Source organism: Aythya marila (genome assembly GCF_965140915.1).
Source record: "Aythya marila genome assembly, chromosome: 2".
Lineage (NCBI taxonomy): Eukaryota > Metazoa > Chordata > Aves > Anseriformes > Anatidae > Aythya > Aythya marila.
In genome coordinates this window covers 70,292,305-70,313,238 of record NC_139043.1, presented here as the reverse complement: position 1 = coordinate 70,313,238, position 20,934 = coordinate 70,292,305, and the positions used below count along the sequence as shown (strand labels likewise).

Here is a 20,934-nt window from a genome sequence, read left to right as displayed (position 1 = left end):
GTTATTGCGCCCCAGGTGCAGGACCCGGCACTTGGCCTTGTTGAACTTCATGCAGTTGACCTCAGCCCATCGGTGCAGCCTATCCAGATCCTCCTGCAGAGCTTCCCTACCCTCGAGCAGATCGACACATGCGCATAGCTTGGTGTCATCTGCAAACTTACTGAGGGTGCACTCGATGCCCTCGTCCAGATCATTGATGAAGATATTAAAGAGGACCGGCCCCAGCACCGAGCCCTGGGGAACGCCACTAGTGACTGGCCTCCAACTGGACTTGGCTCCATTCACCACGACTCTTTGGGCCTGGCTATCCAGCCAGTTTCTAACCCAACGAAGCGTGCGCCAGTCCAAGCCAAGAGCAGCCAGTTTCTTGAGGAGAATGCTGTGGGAGACGGTGTCAAAAGCCTTGCTGAAGTCAAGATAGACCACATCCACAGCCTTTCCCTCGTCCACCCAGTGCATCACTTTGTCATAGAAGGAGATCAGGTTCGTCAAGCAGGACCCGCCTTTCATAAACCCATGCTGACTGGGCCTGATCGCCTGCTTCCCCTGCAAGTGCTGCATGATGACTCTCAGGAGGATCTGCTCCATGAGCTTCCCTGGCACTGAGGTCAAACTGACAGGCCTGTAGTTTCCCGGGTCTGCCCTCCGGCCCTTCTTGTAGATGGGCGTCACGTTTGCTAGCCGCCAGTCAACTGGGACCTCCCCCGATAGCCAGGACTGTTGATAAATGATGGACAGTGGCTTGGCCAGCTCCTCTGCCAGTTCTCTCAGTACCCTTGGGTGGATCCCATCTGGCCCCATCGACTTAGTCCCTTGTTGGTCTTCCTTCCACTCTTCTGTAACAGATCTTCAGTCACATTATGCACAGGGTGGAAAAAGAAGAAAAAAAAAAGTACACTTTAGTTCATTTGAAATATTTAGTTTCATTTGAAACATTTGCTTCCTTTGTGCTCTTCTCTTTTCTCCTTGTTTCTATGAGAAATGGTGAATAGTGAATGAATTCATGGTCTGAAAGCGTTTGGGGCACTTAAGGCGCTCACATGATCTTCAAACCAAGGACAGAGCATTCTCACCCATGCGTGAAGGAAACCTCTTCCTCTCAGAATATGGTCCCTATATATAAGCAGAGTGCCTTAAACAAGGAACAGCTGATGTTCCCGTGGACACGTGGTGTTCCCTATACCTGTATGTGATCTTGTCAGCTTGCAGAGATGAGCACCTCTGTCAGGGGAGCAGACTGCTGTCCGAACGGGGCTGATCCTACTGTGCGTGCCTCTGTGCATGGAGAAGCTTGGAGCATCACTGCAGTCTAATGCTCTTCTGCAGCTCCCCTCAGGAAGACAGAACAGTGCGTCACTCCCAAACTTGTCTTTTCACATTGTTTTTAAAAGTTTAATCCCTGAACATATCTGCATATCTGCTTACTGGAATTTATAAAAGCTCTCTGTTGAAATTTCTCAATTTTCTCCTTTTGATATGTGTGCATGCCCATGTTTGTACATAAATATATACATATGTGTGTGGGTGTATACACATATGAATATATAGAACTTACTATATATATAACTAAGAAAAAAATAATTCCGTGAAGGAAAGCAGAGAAAACTTATCATAGTGGAACATTGTAACTGCGAATTTTAAGCCATGACAGCCAAGAAATTCAAAATTATGTTTCCTGCAGCAACTCTAATTTGTCTACGCTGGTCATAAATACAAAAGTGTAAATCCAGCAGCATACACACTAATACAGGATACTTCATTATATGCAGGGGGCTAAGTTAAAGTTGTAAATTTGCAACTTCAAATTTCGTGCCTGTTGCGTGTTTAAATTTCCTGTGATGACACTGAATGTTGTTTCAGCCTGGAATATATTAAGAAAAGTTTAGCTGTTACAGGAATGTAGCTTTCATTTCAATGAGAATATTACATTACGCTGAAACACTCTAGAGTTTATATACGTATTTTTCCAAAACATGGGCAACGCAGGGCTGTTAAAGCTTGGCAGCCACGATGCTGCTAAGTCTCGTATTTTTCTGACTAGACTGCTGATGGCAGTAAAGCATGGTTGGCTTTTTAATAGTTTGGCTGTTGTGTAGTTGCTAACCCAGTTTTTAGTACTTGTCATTGTTAACCTTGCATTTGTGTCACAGCTGTCAAAACGCAGCTACAGCTTTTTCCTCTGCCATGTTCGTAGTTCCCTTGTTTGTGTCACCCCAGCTGTAGCTGGCAGCACCTGAGTGAACAGCCACATCACAAAACTTCTCCTGTCCCCTCAGCATATTGCACTCATAATTACTGTGTCTGGAAAAATGTCTTTTTTTGCTAACACTAAATATTTGTGGAAAGCCCTGAGGGCCTTCCTGTTTTCAGAACTCTGGGCTGAAGACGTTCTGTGGCCTTGTGCTGGCTGGTTCACTACCACCACTCACTGTGTGCCGTCTCCAGCCCTTTTCCTTAAGAGGAGGTGGCTTCCACCCTGCTATGCTCTCTCCTGCACAGCGGTGAGGTGTCTGGGCCCAGGCTAGCTGACTGTCCTGTGCAGATGAGCAGAGGTGACTCTGCTGGTAACCACATGATTGCTTTTGTCAGGGCATCAAGAGTAGAGCCCTAGGGTGGCACCATGCAGAGGCCAAGTGTTTGCAGCTGTCTACCAATGCCTCAACATGCTGAAGTTCTTCATCCAGCACGTATTACACATAAACCGCTGGTCAATGCAATTTTCAGCTAGCTGCACCAGGCTGTGAACTACAGTGGTGGAGGAACAGGCCTGTGTTTTTGTAAACTGCTGCAGAGGCAGTGATCTATAGCACAAAAATCACAGAATGGTTTGGGTTGGAAGGGACCTTAAAGCCCATCCAGCTCCAACCCCCTGCAATGGGCAGGGACACTTCCCACCAGATCAAGTTGCGCAAAGCCCCATCCAACCTGGCCCTGAACACCTCCAGGGATGGAGCATCCACAGCTTCTCTGGGCAGCCTGTGCCAGTGCCTCAGCACCCTCTGAATGAAGAATTTATTTTTTATATCTAGTCTAAATGTACCCTATTTTACTTTAAAGCCATTCCCCCTTGTTGTGTTCCTACCCTCCCTGACACAGAGTCCCTCCCCAGCAGGTCCCATGTAGGTGCAGGAAGGCCGCTGTAAGGTCTCCCCAGAGCCTTCTCTTCTCCAGGCTGAACAAACCCAACTCCCTCAGCCTGTCTTAACAGGAGAGGTGCTCCAGCCCCTTGATCATCCTTGTGGCCCTCTTCTGGACTCGCTCTGACAGGTCCATGTCCTTCTTGTAGAAATGGAAAGCAAATACAGCATTAAAGTAGTGTCATGGTGAAGAAACTGCAGTGTGACCAGAGAAATGGTGCCGAGCTGCCCATGTCAGCAGTGCTGTCTGCCCGGGCTGACCGGTTCCTGGCAGCAGCGTTCTGCTGGTGGGATCAGTTCTACCTTCTCCTGAACCTATTTTGGGTTACGTGCTAATCCTTTAAAAAACAAATACACACAAAAACAAACAACAACAACAAAAAAAACACATAAGGGGGCTGAACAGGTGGTGGAATGAGGGATGGAAGTGGTATGCTGGGAGTTGGGACCAGTGTCCTGTTGGCTTCTCTGAGTGCTTTGCTGGAGAAGCGCTTATAACCAAAATTGTGAGGAACAGGTAGTTGGAGGTGGTGGCTGGACATGGCAGCTGAGACAAAAATGTAGAAAGAACGCATGATGCTTGAGAGGGGTCTCTAAAACATCTGTAAATTCATAAGAAAACTGTCTTTGGAGCTGCTGTTTGCCTTGAACCTGAAGAGCAATTAAAATTGATAGGCTTTAGACTGTTCTTGTTCAAGGGCAGGGGAGTTGAGACAGGAGGACAGTATTGACAATTGGACTTGTTAGGCCACAGGATGTGTTTGCTGGGGTGTCTTTGTGCAACCTTAGTAACTTCATTCTGACCTGCCATCTGGAAACGGTTGTCCTATGCTCTTCACGTTTTAAGTGTGGCTAATAAACAATTATGTAGCTCATGTAGCTCTACAACAAACAGATCAATACATTTGAGAGCTAGGAATGTTATCATTATACTGACTTTAGTGTTGATATAATACTTTCTGCAATGATATTGACTGCAGCCAGGTGGTGAAGGGGAAGTATAATATGGGATTATTGCCTTGCATTGCCTTCTCTTGTGTGTGTATATATATATATAGTATTATAAGGCTCTGATAATGCGTAAGTATCTAATAATAAATAAGTTATGCTTACTGCTTTAAGCATTTGTCCTTCCAGTCCACATAACCCTCCTCAACACACACACAAGCATATTCAAGTGTGTGCACACAAAATTACAATTCTGTATCAAAGTTAGTAACACCATGGTTTTACTCAATGAAACAGTTTTCCTATAGAGCTGATAAAGCAGAAGGAAGACCAGATCCTGCAGATTACTACAACTCAGAATAAATTTTCTCATATTGAATTTGATGACACTTACAGTCTAAGTCAGTATTCAGGTTAAGTTTGCAAGATCTGGTCATACTGAGTCCCTGTGTACACCTCTTTTAGAGTGGGAAAGAGAGTGCTCTTTTAATGTGCCTGCTGCTTTTGAAATTGATACTCACTAATACTAACTTGCTCTGAATTACGGGTACTGTGCTCCTGTTGAGTTTTAGATATTACTGACTTACTTGAATATATAATCATTTTTCTTCAGTTTCTGTCTCTCTGTGGGAGTGAAAGAAACCACGTGCCCAAACTGAGCGGTCATGCTTAGGCTCATGAGCCACATATGTTTGAAAACTAAACACTGTGAAGCTGGGAGTTCAGGGAGTTTTTGATTAGTCCCTACAAGCTTTGAAACGTGCTCAGTAGGTTACTGAAATATATCACTGGTAAATGTAGTGGTAGTCTGGGGTGAGAATATTGGTGTCTACTGCAGGATCATAACTTTATTTACATTAAGTTGTGTATCAGGTCGTTGGTAGAAGAGTATTTCCAACATTTACAGCTGTGACTTTGATGCAGCAGAGGCAATGTTTACATTTAATTCATTAACTTGTGGTATTTCATCAAAAGCTGTTGTATGATGGCTTTATTGTATGATTTTTTTTTTTGAATTTGATGTACAGGATGTGAATTCATGTGGCAATTTCATTCCTGTAACAAGTTGGATAATTCTTTGCAATTCGAAACTTACTTACCAGGTTGGAGAGGGAAGGTATTAATTTTAAAATTGCATTGTATTCCTAATCATATGTTTATTGACTGGTTTACACTGTACAGACCAGGATTTGTGTAAATCAGCATGCTATAAATTTGCCTTTTTAACAGGTTTATTGCTTAAGCAGGTATTCACTTAGGATTTCACTGTTGTATCATAAAACATTCCCAGGGAAGGAATACATTTTTGAGTGAGATGCTATGATCTGTGGACCAAGGTGTACACCACATCTGTCAAAAACACATACACAAAATAAGAAAAGCTGTTTTCTCTTTCAGACCCCCAAAACCTCGTGCTAAAGTACACAAAATCTAAATGCAATACATTAATGGAAGGCAGGAGTAAGCTATTGCATGACCTAGATGGCATGAAAGAAGAGCATTGCCAGTTTCTTTTCTTTAAAGGGCGAAACACCTCAACAAAGTCTGAAACCCACTGACTTCAGGGAAGTTTAATCAAAACTGAAAAATTAATAATTGTCTTGTTTTCTTTCTCTTCCTTTTATTTTTTTTTGCAAGTAACAAGATGCACTGTTTTGACCACAAAAACAGGCCATTCTGTCTGCAGCAAAGATGCTATGGTTTCCCCTTTATATTTAAGAGATTGTTGTGGTATTTGTGGAATCAATAGCTATGCTACTAGCAATACATTTTTTGTGTAAAACCTATAAAGATCTACTGGGAAGTGAAGTGATCCCTCTCTTTAAGCCAAAATGTGTCCCTATTTGTAACCTTCCAATATGCAGGCACCTATTTATATGACTTTCTTAGCATGAAATTGGACATTACAAATGATAAAAAATGTTATTTAACAATATAAAATACATAAAAATTCTGTACATTCATGTGGTAAGGTTTTTTGAAGTTGTGAAAAATTGGGAAAAGGCTTTTAAAAAGTGAAATTTTACCCAAGGAATGGTTGTATTAAAATGATCTCTTCCTTTCAAGCAGCTCTGAAACAAAATTGGGTGTCAGGTTCATAAATGTTAATTTTAGCAAATGCAAGTTTTTTCTTTTATTCTTTTATTCCTTTCTTTTAGAATCTCAGAAACAAAACATTTAGGGGAAAATAAAAAAAAAAAAGGTATTTTAATTTAGTTCTTCCTCATAATTAGCAGAATTAATGCTTATACAAACTTCAGAGACAAGTTTTTACTGTAGTGCACCAGTAAGTTCAACCTCATTTAAAAAAAAAAAAAAAGAGAGAGGTTGGGGGGAAGAGCAAAGGTGTCATCTTTGTTATTTACCTGCATGATTTTGGCTGAGGATAGAACAGAAGATTGAGTGAGTTTGAGGAATTGGCAGCTAGAAGTCTTTTTCCTCTGAATGAATGAATTGAAGTGGTTATGAAAGGATCTTTAAAAGAAATTTTCTAGTACAAAGTCCTGTATCTCAGTTGTTTATGAGGTCAGCTTGCATTTCAAAAGTATTTCAGAAAGCTTTCAAAATGTGCACTGTGTGTATTATACCAACTCAAAACAGAGTTATAGGTATTCCTGACAAAGCCAGATGCTTGCAAAAGTATCTTTTTAATCTTTTTTTTTTTGTCTTTTTAAGCCACTCAGTAGATATCCACCTTTGATTAATGACATCTCCTTTTGGCTGCCTTCTGAGACATATTCCAAGAATGATTTCTATGAGTTGGCCCGAACCATTGGTGGAGACCTGATAGAAAAGGTTGTCCTACTGGATGAATTTACCCATCCAAAGTAAGTAAAACTTCTAACATATTTTTCCTGTTGTCAGAATATAAATATTTTAGTGCTGTATATCAAGAAATTCTTGATGTTTACAGTATCTGTGCATTTCCTTTTTTTAGCTCCGAAACATTTTTTACTACAGTTTTGACAATGAACACTTTTACTTAAAAACATTATCTTGAATTTCAGTTTTGCATTAGTACTGAGCTTTTGGTATTGAAACTGCAATCCCAATGTGTTGTGCTCATTTAATCACAACAATAATGAACAACTTCATTCTTCACTACATCTGCCAATTCATGACACTCTTATCCATAATATGTCTGATATCCTAGTCATGCTTTTTGCTGAGCGGCTGGTGTTTGTCTTCTTGTTCTCTTCCTTTCTTTTTCTAGTGCAGATTCACTAGTAGACCTTTACTATAAATGCCAGGGATAATGATTTGTTGCAGAAGACTATTGTTGGTGTTCAACAGGAAGGAAAAAAAAAAAAAAATTGTTCTTTTTTCTGATATTATATTCTTGAACAGTAGTCTCTCAGGCTTCAAAATACCTTCTTATTTTTGTAGCAGTACTGACACAACAGTTCTGAGTGTGCAGGTTGCATGTCTAACTGATACTATCTGTTGTATCAGAAATTGACTATCAGCTATGCACCATTTTTCATTTTGCTCTTTCCAAATCAAGGAGCAAATATGCTGCTGGCTACCCAGTTGGGTTTTAAAATAATGTCTCCTCTGAGTTTGTTTTTTTTATCCCTTTGGAAAGGCAGTTAGTAAATCTATCTGTAGTGTAACTTGAAGATGGTGGGAAATGGTTCATGTTATTCTCCAACACCTACAGATTACATGTATTTCTTTCTACATCCAGGTATTTAAACCTATTGTTCTTTTGAATTTGATGTGCTGACTGTTCAAATATAGTAGAATTAACATTAATGTTATCTGTAGGAACTGAGGTGATGGACCCATTTTTGGAATTGGTCTTTTCTGTTTGTTCATGCTGAATGTTTATGGGATATGTAGCACCTCTGTTCCTTGCTGTGTTCTGTCTACATTCTACCTGGTGATACCAAATGATACCATCTTTGTTGTTAATACTTTTGTTGGGGGGAAATCCTGCATGTAGCATGGACATCTCTGCCAAGGATAAAGGTTTGGAGAAATCTTAATCCCTGCTCCCTTTCACAGAGGCAGTGTTATTCTGTAATTACTCCTGTAGCCTGTTTCAGAAATCTGCTTGTACAGGGAGAAGCCACATCAGTATCACTTCATCAGTCATAACTCAGCACATGGTCTGTGATCCTTTTCTTTAATCAGAATGATATCTTCCACATTGGTAGAGTGGTGAAGTGGGGACAGGATTCACTACTCTGGATTTCTAGTGTATGTGTTTTGTCTTCTAATATGCTTTGACACATCCTGAACATATACCAGTGAGGACAGTTGTTCAGTGCAAGTTCTTTTCTTTCTCTGCAAGGAATACACCTCTGGTTCCCTTTGTGACTTCTGCAAATGGGAGGGGAATGATGGTTCCTCGCTGAGAATTTTCACACCAATTTAGGACTTTGCTAGTATTGTCTCTAAAGCCATTAAACCCTCGCTCAGCAGACATCAGATATGCTTTGATGCTACAGAGTGGAAACACTTCTCTCCTCTAGGTCTGAAAAATTTGGGTGGGTGTCACTAAGGGATTGTTGGTAAGTAATGCAGTTCCCTCAAATTATTCAACTGCAGCAGCAATAAAAAGAAATCTTTTAATATGCCCTATTAAAAAAAAAATACAGATAAAGAACATCTTAACCATAATAGCTACTTTGCCCATTCGTCTTAGAACAGGGTGTGTGCAGATACAAAACTTCTGTGGACTGATGACATAAGCATTGTAAGTCATTTTGTCTGTTCTCCAAAGCCTTTGGAAGACTAACTCTTTGAAAAGAAGGGTGTTCTGCTTAGTCTTAATTCCAAGATAATTGCCTTGTCACGGGAATGGTACAGTGGCTTCTTTAATTCAGTGTTGCAGAAAAGCCTCTGGGCAAAGAAATTAACATAAAAGAGATCCTTACTGTTGGATCCGAATGTTATGGATCTAGATGCTTGTAATCATTATCTTAAATCTTTAATGATTCTGGTGCGTAGGGTAGGAGAAAAGTGTATAGGGTACGGAAGCCAGTAGTGCTGCTGTGTTGAATGTTAGTTACTTATACACAGCGTGATAAGTTCATGCTTGTGGTTGATCACATTTGGAATTTAAAATTCAGACTTTTTTCATCCTTAAAAAATACCAGTTTCATGCAAGTATAAGCAAAGGGGAGATGAATTAGGACATCTGGCAGTATTGTTTTCCTTCTTAAACTACCTTTCTTAGTTATAGGACTGTAAAGATGGGAAAACAGAAAATGCTGTACAGATAAAGTTAATTTACAACACAGAAAGATGTCTTTTAATTAAGATCCTTTATAGAGGCTGTCTCTATGATATTGTGTAGTTATCTACAGACTTCTCTGTGGTTCAGAAACCTTTCAAGGTTCCACGTGGCTTCAGACTGATAACCATGCTGCAGTATGTAGCAATTATAGCATGCATTCACAGTGAAAATGTATTCCTATACAGGGAAAAGGAAAGGGGAAAAGATATGAGACATGTGTTTGTTTAAACAAGGAATATATTGCTGCATTAAAAAAAAAAAAAAGTTGTATATCTTGACTATCCACTTCATAAGGTGATGACGTTGAGCGCTCTTCCAGGAAAGCACAGGTAATTAAAGATACAGCAGGAACTATTCTCACTGCTGAAAAGCTTAAATTTAGGAGAAAGCCAAGTTGCTGTGCTAGGTTAATTAAGAACCTTCAGCCTAAATGCATCTTAGATAAATTTACTAAACAAGACACAATATTGAGGTAAACTGGCTAACATGAGGTATGTGAAGAAGGCTTTCCAGAAAATAAACACTTTTAGTTCAGTTTAGTCTGCAGATGTGTCTTTTTTTCTGTGATAGCTGAAACTAGTTGTGATGGATACCAGCCTAGTGGGGCTAGATCAATTGTAAAAAAGTTGCAAGCAGAAAATTTCACACTGCAATTGCATGTTACTTTGAGGTGGAAAAATGTTTGTTCCTTATCAGGGAATAATGTATTAGCAATAGTTAGGACATTATACACTTCTCTTTTCACCTCTCTTGAATTCTGTTATTTCCTCTTAAATTCTTGTTTACCAGTGCAAAAGGTAGACAGAGCAAAGAAATCGAGGTGCTCTGTTCCAGGTAGAGAAGTAAATTTTAGCAACTAAATAAAGGTAGGTAACTTTTATATGAAGTGATTCTGAAATCCAGACTGTGTAGGGATGTTCAAGAGCCCTATGATTCACATTTCATCCCTTCAGTTTCATCTCAACAATTCCAATCACACATGCTTCTTTCAAGTCAAAAGTTTTGAACTAAAAGGATAACATGGACTTTTCATGTGTCTACAATCCCCACATGCCTCTCCACGTTACAGATATGTGCAGGAGGTGTCACATAAAAAGAGATTGCCTGTGGATCCCAGCTCCTAAACAGCACTGGAACCCCAGGGAACTGGTCAGGGGATTTAGATCTGTCACCAGTCTAGGAAATCTGTGAATATGAGATCCTTAATTAGGAGAGGAGCAGTACCTATGAGGTATAACTCTTGCATCCAGAATATGAATCTGAGAAAGGGAGTGAGTTGTACATGAGAATGAAAAGGTCAGAGGATAATCCTGTCTGCTGTTGATACCTTCCTATTGCCCTTCAGGTAAAAGACCATCAAAGGGTGGCATGACCAAACATGGATGGGAAAGTAAGGCCCACTGTCACCTGATTTTTAGGATATTCCTGTAACCTAAATGTTGTATAAGGCTTGTGCTGAGACCACAGTTGGTGTAACTTCACCCATTGTGGATAACGCACAACATGGCTACAACACTCCTGTTATCTAGACATATAAAGAATAAATAGATGGATATGAAGAAAAAGTTATGGCTTTGCTGAAATGCCAAGGAAATTGACTTAAATCACGGCAAGAACAGTGTTAGGGGACATGTAAGGCAGACTGAATAGACAAGAAACATCCCTTAGCCCTGAACAAAATGTTTTTCATTGTTCGTCTTGCAGATTTAAGCTCTCCTTTGCTTGATATATTAGCTGCAAACAGTTAGATTTTCGTATGTTTGATTAGTGGAATGTATCTGGCTGTGCGTGGTTTATAAAATCTCTTCACTCTGACTTGCCTTGAGTTGTCAGCTCCAGTGTGTTGTGGGAGCTGTGTGTGACCAGCCACCAGAAGGTAATGGCACTGTTTCTGCCACCTGGCTGAATTATTTCTTTCAAATCCTCTGAGATCTTTAAGGACCTTTAAGCATTGCTGTGCAAATACATGATGAATAAGGTTTTGTGACTGACATTCTTCCCTTTGGAACATTCCAGTTCTTTGCAAAAACAAAGAAAATATTTTGGACTATATTGATACTGAAAGGGAAAATGTCAGACAGTTTTTCTCTTACTTTTTATTTTTTTTTATTTTTTTATTTGTTTGCAATGGCTGTTGTACCCTCCATAACTTTAAGTCCAGGTCTTCTATGACACAACTTGTCAAAAATGTCTAATCAGTATGAATATCCTTCAGAAGTTAAATCAGAAAATAATCCCTTTCTTAGTGGTTGAGACTTGCCCAGTTTCAGAAAGGAAACAGGCTTCACAGGGAAAAAAAAGGCTGGCTAAATGGCAATTAAAAGATAGAAAGGTCTTTGCTCATTATAAGTAAGCAAAATATAAGTAATCAAAACTGCTACCATCCAGAGAATTCCAGTCAAGCAGTATGTTGCATTTCTGAAACATTAAAGTATTGCAGTCACACACACATGAAATTCCAGGGGCAATAAAGAATAAAGACAGTAAATGGAGTTTCATCAGGCTGGCAGCCAGTCACTAGCGGGGGTTCCCCAGGGTTCCATTTTAGGGCCAGTTCTCTTTAATGTTTTTATAAATGACCTGGATGCAGGACTTGAATGCATACTAAGTAAGTTTGCGGATGATACTAAACTGGGAGGAGCTGTTGACTCCCTGAAGGGTAGAGAGGCCTTGCAGAGAGATCTTGACAAATTAGAGGGCTGGGCAATCACCAGCCACACAAGGCTCAGCAGAAGCAAGTGCCAGATTCTACACCTGGGACAGCCGTGGCTATATGTATAGACAGGCAGACGAGAGGCTGGAGAGCAGCCCCATGTGAAGGGATCTGGGGGTTCTGGTTGATGACAAGTTGAACATGAGCCAGCAGTGTGCCCTGGCAGCCAAAAGGGCCAGCTGTGTCCTGGGGTGCATCAGGCACAGCACTGCTAGTTATTTGAGGGAGGGGATTCTCTTGCTCTGCTCTGCTCTGGTGTGGCCTCACTTTGAGTGCTGTGTGCAGCTTTGGGCACCACAGTATATAAAGGACATAAGACTATTAGAGAGTGTCCAAAGGAGGGTTACAAAGATGGTGAAGGGTCTAGAGGGGAAGATGTATGAGGAGTGGCTGAGGTCCCTTGGTTTGCTCAGCCCAGAGCAGAGCAGGCTGAGGGGAGGCCTCATGGTGGCCTGCAGCTCCCTCACGAGGGGAGCGGAGGGGCAGGCGCTGAGCTCTGCTCCCTGGGGACACCGACAGGACCTGAGGGAACAGCATGGAGCTGGGACAGGGCAGGGTCAGGCTGGGGGTTAGGGAGAGGTTCTTTACTGTGAGGACAGTTGGGCCATGAAACAGGCTCCCCAAGGAAGTGGTCATGGCACTGAGCCTGCCAGAGTTCGAGGAGCATTTGGACAACACTCTTAGACATGTAGTTTGGTTTTGGGGTGGTCCTTTGTGGAGCCAGGAGTTGGACTTGCTGATTCTTGTGGATCCCTTCCAGCTAGGGTTATTCTGTGATTCTATGAAAGCATACCTGTCCAAAGTAAGAGAGCAAATACTAACTAGTTGTATGTGGTAGAAGTGACAATACACTTTTATCCCAAGTTGTCCTCAGTGAAGGGGATGTGCTGCAGCCCCAGCAAGCAGAGTCAGAAGAGTCAGATTGCATGCCTGTCCCCCAGAAGACAACAACACAGTGAGAACCCAGAACTACTGAGGATGCTTGTTGTTGCTTTGGGTGAGCCCTGCAAGTGTTTTCTTCAGCTCAGCTGTGTCTCTTCTCCTAGGTACCCTGCATAATTCTGTTGAGTGTGATGGGCTCACATCCCCGATCTGAAAAAGTGCTTTTTGAATTGTGCAGTGAGGTAGTTTTCCTACCAGTCTGGGACTTGATTTTTTTTTTTTTAATGTCATGCAAACATTTCTTTTCTGTAGAAAGAGAAGGGAAGGAAGGAAGGAAGGAAGGAAGGAAGGAAGGAAGGAAGGAAGGAAGGAAGGAAGGAAGGAAGGAAGGAAGGGAGGGAGGGAGGGAGGGAGGGAGGGAGGGAGGGAGGGAGGGAGGGAGGGAGGGAGGGTATGCCTCTACATCTTCCTTTGTAAGGAGGATCTGGAGGTTGGCTGAAAAAAAGTATACAATACTGTAATCAAGAAACACAGTGTGTCCTCAGTGGTACTGAAGAAGTAAATTTTTAATCGGAACAACTAAAAATACACTGAAAAGGCAGTGTGGGAGACAGTAACGGGGGGGGGGAGGAGGAAGAAGGGCTGATTTGCTGCATTTTGACAACTGCATTGTTAAAAATATAAGTGGGGAATAGGTAAGAAAGGATTTATTCTTGCCTTTGAGTGAATCTGAGCACATTTCTGGGGTGAGATCTGCACATTTGTAGCAGTGTTAGGTGAAGGGAAAGGAAATGTATTGGCTGCTGCGATTCTGTTAGGTAGGTGGCCCCATCTTTAGAGACTTCGGGAGTACTCAGTTGACCTGTCTCCCTTCTTTTCCAAATAATATGAGGAACACATTTGACAGGGAAAAGTCAGATCCTATTGACTGCTATGTTCTGTCAAAGCACACCCCTAGCTCCTCATGAGTATGTAGAAAAAAACAATGCAATAACATTATTTTCCTTTTTATTGCCAGATTTGCTGCACCTTCCCTTATAAAGGTGCAGATCAAATCAAATACTTTTAGGTCTGCCTTATTTCTTAAAGACTATTTTCTGTCTTGGTTCTGTCTTGCTTCTGGAGCAGGTGAATTAAGCAGAATAATTCTGAAGTACTGCTTGCTGCTCGTATTACGCAAATTAAAACAATCACTTCAGTCCCTGAACACCTTGTTGTTCTTCAGCCTGAGCACTTTACAATTTGCTGTGGGATTTTTTGAGATTACCTTTAACTGCTGAACTGGCTAAGTCCCAGCAGCAGCTTCTATGCAGAAAACAAAAAAGAAAAAAAAAAAAAAAAAGAAAGAAAAAAAAAAAACACACCAGAAGCTGCTTTTGATAATCACTATTGGAGGATCGGTTTGTGGTACAAGCCAGAATGCATTGTTTCATATGGAAGTAGACTTCTTCAGTGCTGTGTTTATTACGTATACATATATAATCTTGGAATCTGTCTCCATATTTTTTATTAAGCACCCTTTTCAAAGGTTTTTAAATGCTTGGCCTTGAGCTTTTGAATTCCAATGTGAATTCAGATGCTTAATTCCCTGAGGTTGCTTTAGAAGTCCCTCAAATACTGTTTCCCTGCCCAAATCTAAAAGTGTCACGATGAACTATCAAAGGAATGAGGGGGGGACAGAGGAGTCTATCCTGTAGAAATATCCTGTAGCATGCCCTTCGACTGTATGGCATCTGCTTATTCTGGGCATCTCCTGTTTCATCCACCAGAAAGATGGACGTGAAAAATGCCAGCAAGTGCCTTATTTATTTTACAAGATGGTAAAAATAAATAAAATTTTGCTTTATACAATGAAGTGAGACTTCTGTGATTTATGGCTTCTTACACAGCTTGTGAATTGCCCATTCAGATCTCTGATTCCAGTGTTTACCTGAAGACCATCTTGTGGGGGAAAAAAGAATAATCGACCTATCAGGAAAGAAAGACTGTACCTTTTCTCCTATTCTACGCGTTCAGACAGGCACTATACAAATAGCTGTTCTTAATGGCTCACTATTGAAGTCTGAGGTTTCCTTCAAACCACTGTATTCAAATCAATTGTGGGTCAGACAGTATTCTGCTGTACAGTCCATGGCTCTTCAGAGACTTCACGGAGAAAGTCGTCCTCAGTAACTGAAAATAATTTACTATTAACGAGCTTCAGTAGGAGTCCCATTATTCTTCTTTGGTGGGAGACTGGTGGCTAACACACAGACTTGTGGGAGGATTGGTATTCAAGAAAGGAGAAAGATGAAGCAACCACAGGTTTCCATTAGAGAGAGGGGGAACACAGCCCTGAAGTGTGATGTATCACCAGTGATATTCCATAGGAAATGTAATCACCCTTCACGGGTAATGAGAAGAGAGGAAGACTTAAGCACATGAGCCACATGGAAGACAAATGTCAACTCCCTTATGTATTCAGGCAGATACGGAGGATAGCCTTGCTATAGAAAAGGGATAGCTGGAGTCACAATGAATCTTTCTAAGAGGCTGCTCGGCTGAAGAGCTTAACCTTTTTTCATCATGTCAACCTGGAGTCAGCCATTCACCACCAGGTCTCAGATGCGGCCCAGAAATCTTTGCCGCAATTCCCAAAGCACTTCACAGGAGGCATCACAGGAATTAGCACACTGATTTATTGACAAGCTGTGGGCTGGTGAAAAATGGCTAAACAAGTCAGCTGCCACAGGATGCAAGGGGGATAGCAACAGGCATGTGAGTGCCTCTGTGCTCAGCGAAGTCCTAGTGAATCACCGTCCTTGTAGACAAGAGGGTAAGACTACTTCTGTGCAAAATTGTTTTTCGTAGTACATAATTGTGAGCATATAAGAGTTTGAGAAGCGTTACAATGGCTGTGAATACATCAGAGTTTGTTAGATGTTAAATCATGTTTGTTAGTTGTTAAATGTGGCATTCTCTGAGGAGCTTGAAATCAGTTTAATCTCGCGGTGCCTTTTGAAAGCACTCTACTCAGCAGCTTGGGTGGGGGAAGAATATGCTATGTGTAAGAGATAAAGAGTTCTCCTTTCACCTAATTTTTTGACCCCCTCTACCTACCTCACATTGAAAGGGTTTTCTGTAGCATCTAAGCAATGTTAAGAAACAACACTTCTGTGGCTGATCCTGAGTTTTCTTCAAATTCTCTTGAGTTCTGCATGGAGATCTGCATGGCAAGGTAAAACTGGTACCACTGGCTTATGTCTTATGAGAATCCTTATAGTCGCAGAAGGTGGTCACAATACTGAGACAGCCACCAAAAATTTCTCAGAGTTATGAATAACACCGCTGTCTTCTGTGAGCTGAGAATTGCACACATGGTGCCTGCAGGAAATATGGGGGTTTGTACTTATCTCTCCGCAAGACCTTCACAGAACTGTGTTGAGGCTGAATATATGGTGGCCAGGCCGGCCACTAATTCTTAGGGTAGATTCAGCCAAACATATATTCTATAATGCTACCAAAACGGGAGATGAGAAGAAAAATCTTTATAAGCTTTTTCACTTCATTGTATTACTGTGCAGAAGAGAAATGGGTTTAGCACTAAATAATTAATCCTGCTCTTTATATTTTATGGATCCAGAACACATTTTTATAGGGAAAAAAGGCAAAAAATATTATAGCTAAAAAAGATTACTTAAAGTTGAATCAAAATGTTAAGCAGCTCATAGGTTAATTATCTTCTTGCTGGAAAATGTCAGCATTTAGGCTGAGGAAACAAGTTTTTCTTCATTTTCAGAACAAACAAATGTCAGCATTCCTGAAGCAGAACCCAGTATCTTCACGTTGTTTGTTTTGTGTTTGATGCGTATTGTATTTTAACCTACTAGTTAACTATAAATAGTTGAAGAAAATTGTTGCCAAGCTCCATCAAGTGACAAGCAACCAACCTTGTCTCTAGGTAAAATTAATACAAATTCTTGGGATTGTGTACTCTGTAAAATCTATATATGATAGAGATGGACCTGAGCTGAAGAACATATGTCTAGATTGTGATTGTGGGTGTTCCAAATGCCTCTGGAATTTGGGTTTCTATCCTGCTTCTCTCAAACACTGTCTGGTAACATTAATATTAACGTTAACACCATGCAACTGATCTATTATTTATCAAGCATCACACAGAGATGCAAAGGAAAGGTGCCATTTAAAAATTATTCTGAAAATGAAGAAATAATCTGTTTAGTATTTTCATACCCGCATGTGGGATGGATGGATACGAAAGAAATGAATGACTGTTCATACTTCATAACATTTGAATACTTCATACTTTGTGAATTAATACTAGAAAGGAAATAGTTTAAAATTAAGTTAATGGAATTCTGTGTCTTTTTAAATACGTATATACTTGTATATTAAGGTCTCATTGTGCACATCTGAGATGCTGCCATGCTCATCTTGCAGACTGGTGAGACAAGGGAGGCTGAAGAATTGTGTGGCATGTCTGAAGTCACAGTGGGGTGGCACATGGGAAATTTAACATCTGAGGTCAGAACATTACCATCAGTTGTGTTGAATAAATGGGATGTATATTGAGCAAGTGAAAATCGACTAGGATGTCACAGCATATTCAAGTTCTTCTTGAAGTAAATTAATGTCTAGACTCAATTAAGTAAAGCAAAGTATTTACCTGTGGGCTGTGTCACTTAGGCAGACATTTTTCTTAGTGTTTCCTAATGCAGATATTCCTGTGTTTGGCTATATAAGATGAGTCCTTACTTTTCCAAATTTCTGAGTGTTAGCAACACCCACTGGGTACTGTGGGAACTCCAAAACTTTCAAAACCACACTTTTGCTTCATTCATAGAGCAACAACAAAAAAAAATAATAATAATACCAAGCAAACAAAAACCAAAACCACCAAAACCAAAATTGTCACGATTTAATGGGACACTTTGAAAAATCATCTTGCATGTGTTTTGTCAGCTGCTTTTGATCATAACACTAATTCTCCTCTTTAGAGTGTTTTAAGAGGTAGAGATGCATGAGTATTTCATACACAGCTTTTAGAGGAAGATGATGGTCTTATGTGAGGAGAAAAAGGTTATTGAACATAATGTAATTTCATTTGAAAAAAAAAGGGAAGAGAGGTTTAAATGAGAGAGGTTTTCAAAAAAAATGAAGGTGATGAAAGAAACTAATGGGATCATCTTTTTCTATTGTATTAGTCCAAGAGGAAACATTAAAAAAGCTAAGTAAAATGTACAACATGGTGTGTAATAAGTCTGCAGTACTGGGTATCTTTCAGGCAAATAAACCTCTATGGCTACACGAAAATTGCAAAGTCTGTCAGTTCTTGTGGTTCAGAACATAAGTGACATCTGCTTGGGGTCATGATGAAATCCCAGTATGAATTATGAACCTGCAGTATTTATAAAATCACTGTTGTATTTCATACAGCTCTGAAACATCTGTTACTAGACAATTCTATCAGCAGGTTACTGGATTAAATGGTGTCTTCATATACCTTGGTATGGCAGTATCTATTTCCTGTATGTTTAAAAGTGTACAATATCTAGACAATTTTAAACTTTGCTTTTAAAACAACAGTTTCCTCACTGGACTTCAATAGGTCCTTCTGGGCTTTTACAGTCCATTTTCTAAATATGAATTACGGTTACATACCAGTTGTGAATATTGAATATTAACCAGCAGATCATTGTAATAGCCATTATGAGCTACAAAGTTGAACATGCAATTGTTTATGCAATTCTAAAGTGATAGATATTTAACATTATAAATTTAAGGTCTTCTACTCTCATGATTGCTAACACAGTTCCTTGTGTTGGCTTTCAAGTAAATCCAGTTTCAGCTCAGTGGAGACTATTTTAGGGATAAGTTTCTAAGCTGGTTTGGTACAAGTAGATTAATGTGCTTCACTATTGTATAATTGTGCTAGTTTTATATATATATACTGGAGTTTTGAATCTAATGGATTTGAAATGTGCTTGGAGCCCAGGCTTATTTGCTGTTTAATCTTCCCTCTATCCCACAAGGTCAATTCAGTTATATACAATGTACTGTCTCTCTGGAGAAAAGAACATCTCTGTGTACTAGAGGCAGAACTATCAACCTAGGCAAATACTGAATGGAAAACCAATATGTAACATGGATACAATATCTTCTTTAAAGTTGTCTTCTGTGTAATTAGTATTTCTTCTCTCATTCACTTTTTTTTTTTTTTCCTACTGTTGGATTCAATGACTATTCTCTTTCTGTGTTCCTCATCTGCAGTCCTTCTAGCAGCACACAGAATGTATGATGATTGACTTCTGTCTGAAGCAATAATGTCTGTATGTGGATGAAGTTAAAGCAAACAGGTTCTCCTATTACTAGTGATATTCTGTTTTTAAAGGTCCAAAAATCCAAATGATCTTACCTACTAATACAAGGTAGCTGAAGGCCATGAATGATTCAGGCTATCGAAGTGCTTCTCTGTTGCCTTTCAACTTACAGCTTTGTTTCTGAGATTGATAGTGTGCTCACAGAGTGAAATTTCTTGATTTAAAACCAATAGTTCTGCCACTATCAAGATCTACCTGGAGCACTGGGCAAAACAGAAATGAAGACGGATGCAAAGGTGGGAAAAGCACCATAATTAAAAAAGGCCAGTATCTTGATACATGACTAACAGCTTTTCTGAACAAATTAATTAAGGTTGATGACTATCAAAATCTGTAGTCTGGCATTTCTGCAAGTGAGACCTGTTTCACATTTGAAACTTAGACCAAAAAAAGAATTCATGAACCTCAGAGATCTTTTGAAAATCTTGGCTGAGAATTTAAAATATGTTCTGATGAGAAATAGCTGCGACCACGACTCATGCACACTATTTTTGTTATGTAATTAGACTTCCAAATGTGTTCAGAGTGCCACATCTTTCCCTGCAGAGCAGCTGCCTACCCAGGTATTCCCTGTTCTGTACATCATTTCCCTCTCTATGTAGGAACTTGCAGCTGGTGAGCAGCCTCACTCATCAAGTTGGACACCAAGAATGTGGTTGGTCTCAGAGAAGATAAATCTTGGTCCTTGAATCAGGAATTGTGCTATGTATTACAGTGTGACAATGCTTTACTCCAGAAATCTGAAAGTTGCTGGATCTGGAGGTTGTATCAGTTTGAAATTAGTATGTGTTAGTTTCTGATTCTCTTAGTCTTTCTATTTATTTATTTATTTTTGGCAGGGATCCACTTTCTAAAATAGATCTGCTTTGACTTGCAAATTCCAAATAATTGGACTAGCTCTTTAGTTGTGTGATGGAAAAATTCTACTGTTTGCTTCTCCTTCTTTTTGTAGTTATGAATAAAAAGAAGCATCCACAAGAAAAGAATATGTATGTACATATTCTATGATAACCAAGTAGCCAAAGATGTTGCAAGTTTGATGGACAAGAGTTAAAATCCACGACTGGTCAGAATATCAGATGAAGCAAATGCTGTTAAATGATTCTGAGTAACACTTGGCCCCAGCTGTGTTTGCACAGTATACTGCCAACAGAGTGCAGCAGCACCTTAGAGAGATGCTACAGTCATGACTAATAGCAGTTTTAACTGAAAAAAACGTGTCCCTAACTCAAAGTTTACATGTAATTTGTTAAGTTCATTAAATAACTTGCTTGGATGGAGTTAGGTGTATACTTAAGTAATGGCCAGCAAAGCACAACAGTAAAGAGAAAAATACCACATACAAAGGAAAAAAAAAAAAGTCTTTTAAACTGTATATTTTGTAAATTGTAAATGAAAAAGTCATATGTAAACCATCATCCATGGTAAGTTACTTATCTGGTATATCAGGTTGTCCTAACATCATCCACCAGTTGCAGGTGAACAGATCATTCTGGTGGTGGAACATATGATTACTAAAATCAGTAAACTTGAAAATACAATACACTATCAGCAAGTGACTTGTAAGTAATTAGCGGAAAAGATTGTGATTTATTAGGAGCACTTAACTGCACTTTCTTCACAGACATG

The 20,934-nt window shown here is 39.9% G+C and overlaps 1 protein-coding gene across 4 annotated transcripts in view; it reads left to right on the top strand.

Annotated features, from left to right (window-relative positions):
* Positions 1–20,934, top strand: part of FARS2 (phenylalanyl-tRNA synthetase 2, mitochondrial) — a 246,221-nt gene that overhangs the window by 159,901 nt on the left and 65,386 nt on the right. For all 4 annotated transcript variants that reach the window (XM_082754417.1, XM_082754420.1, XM_082754419.1 and 1 more), the window contains one exon: positions 6,762–6,913. In XM_082754417.1, coding sequence (XP_082610543.1) covers positions 6,762–6,913 — 152 coding nt within the window. The remainder of the gene's footprint in view (positions 1–6,761; positions 6,914–20,934) is intronic.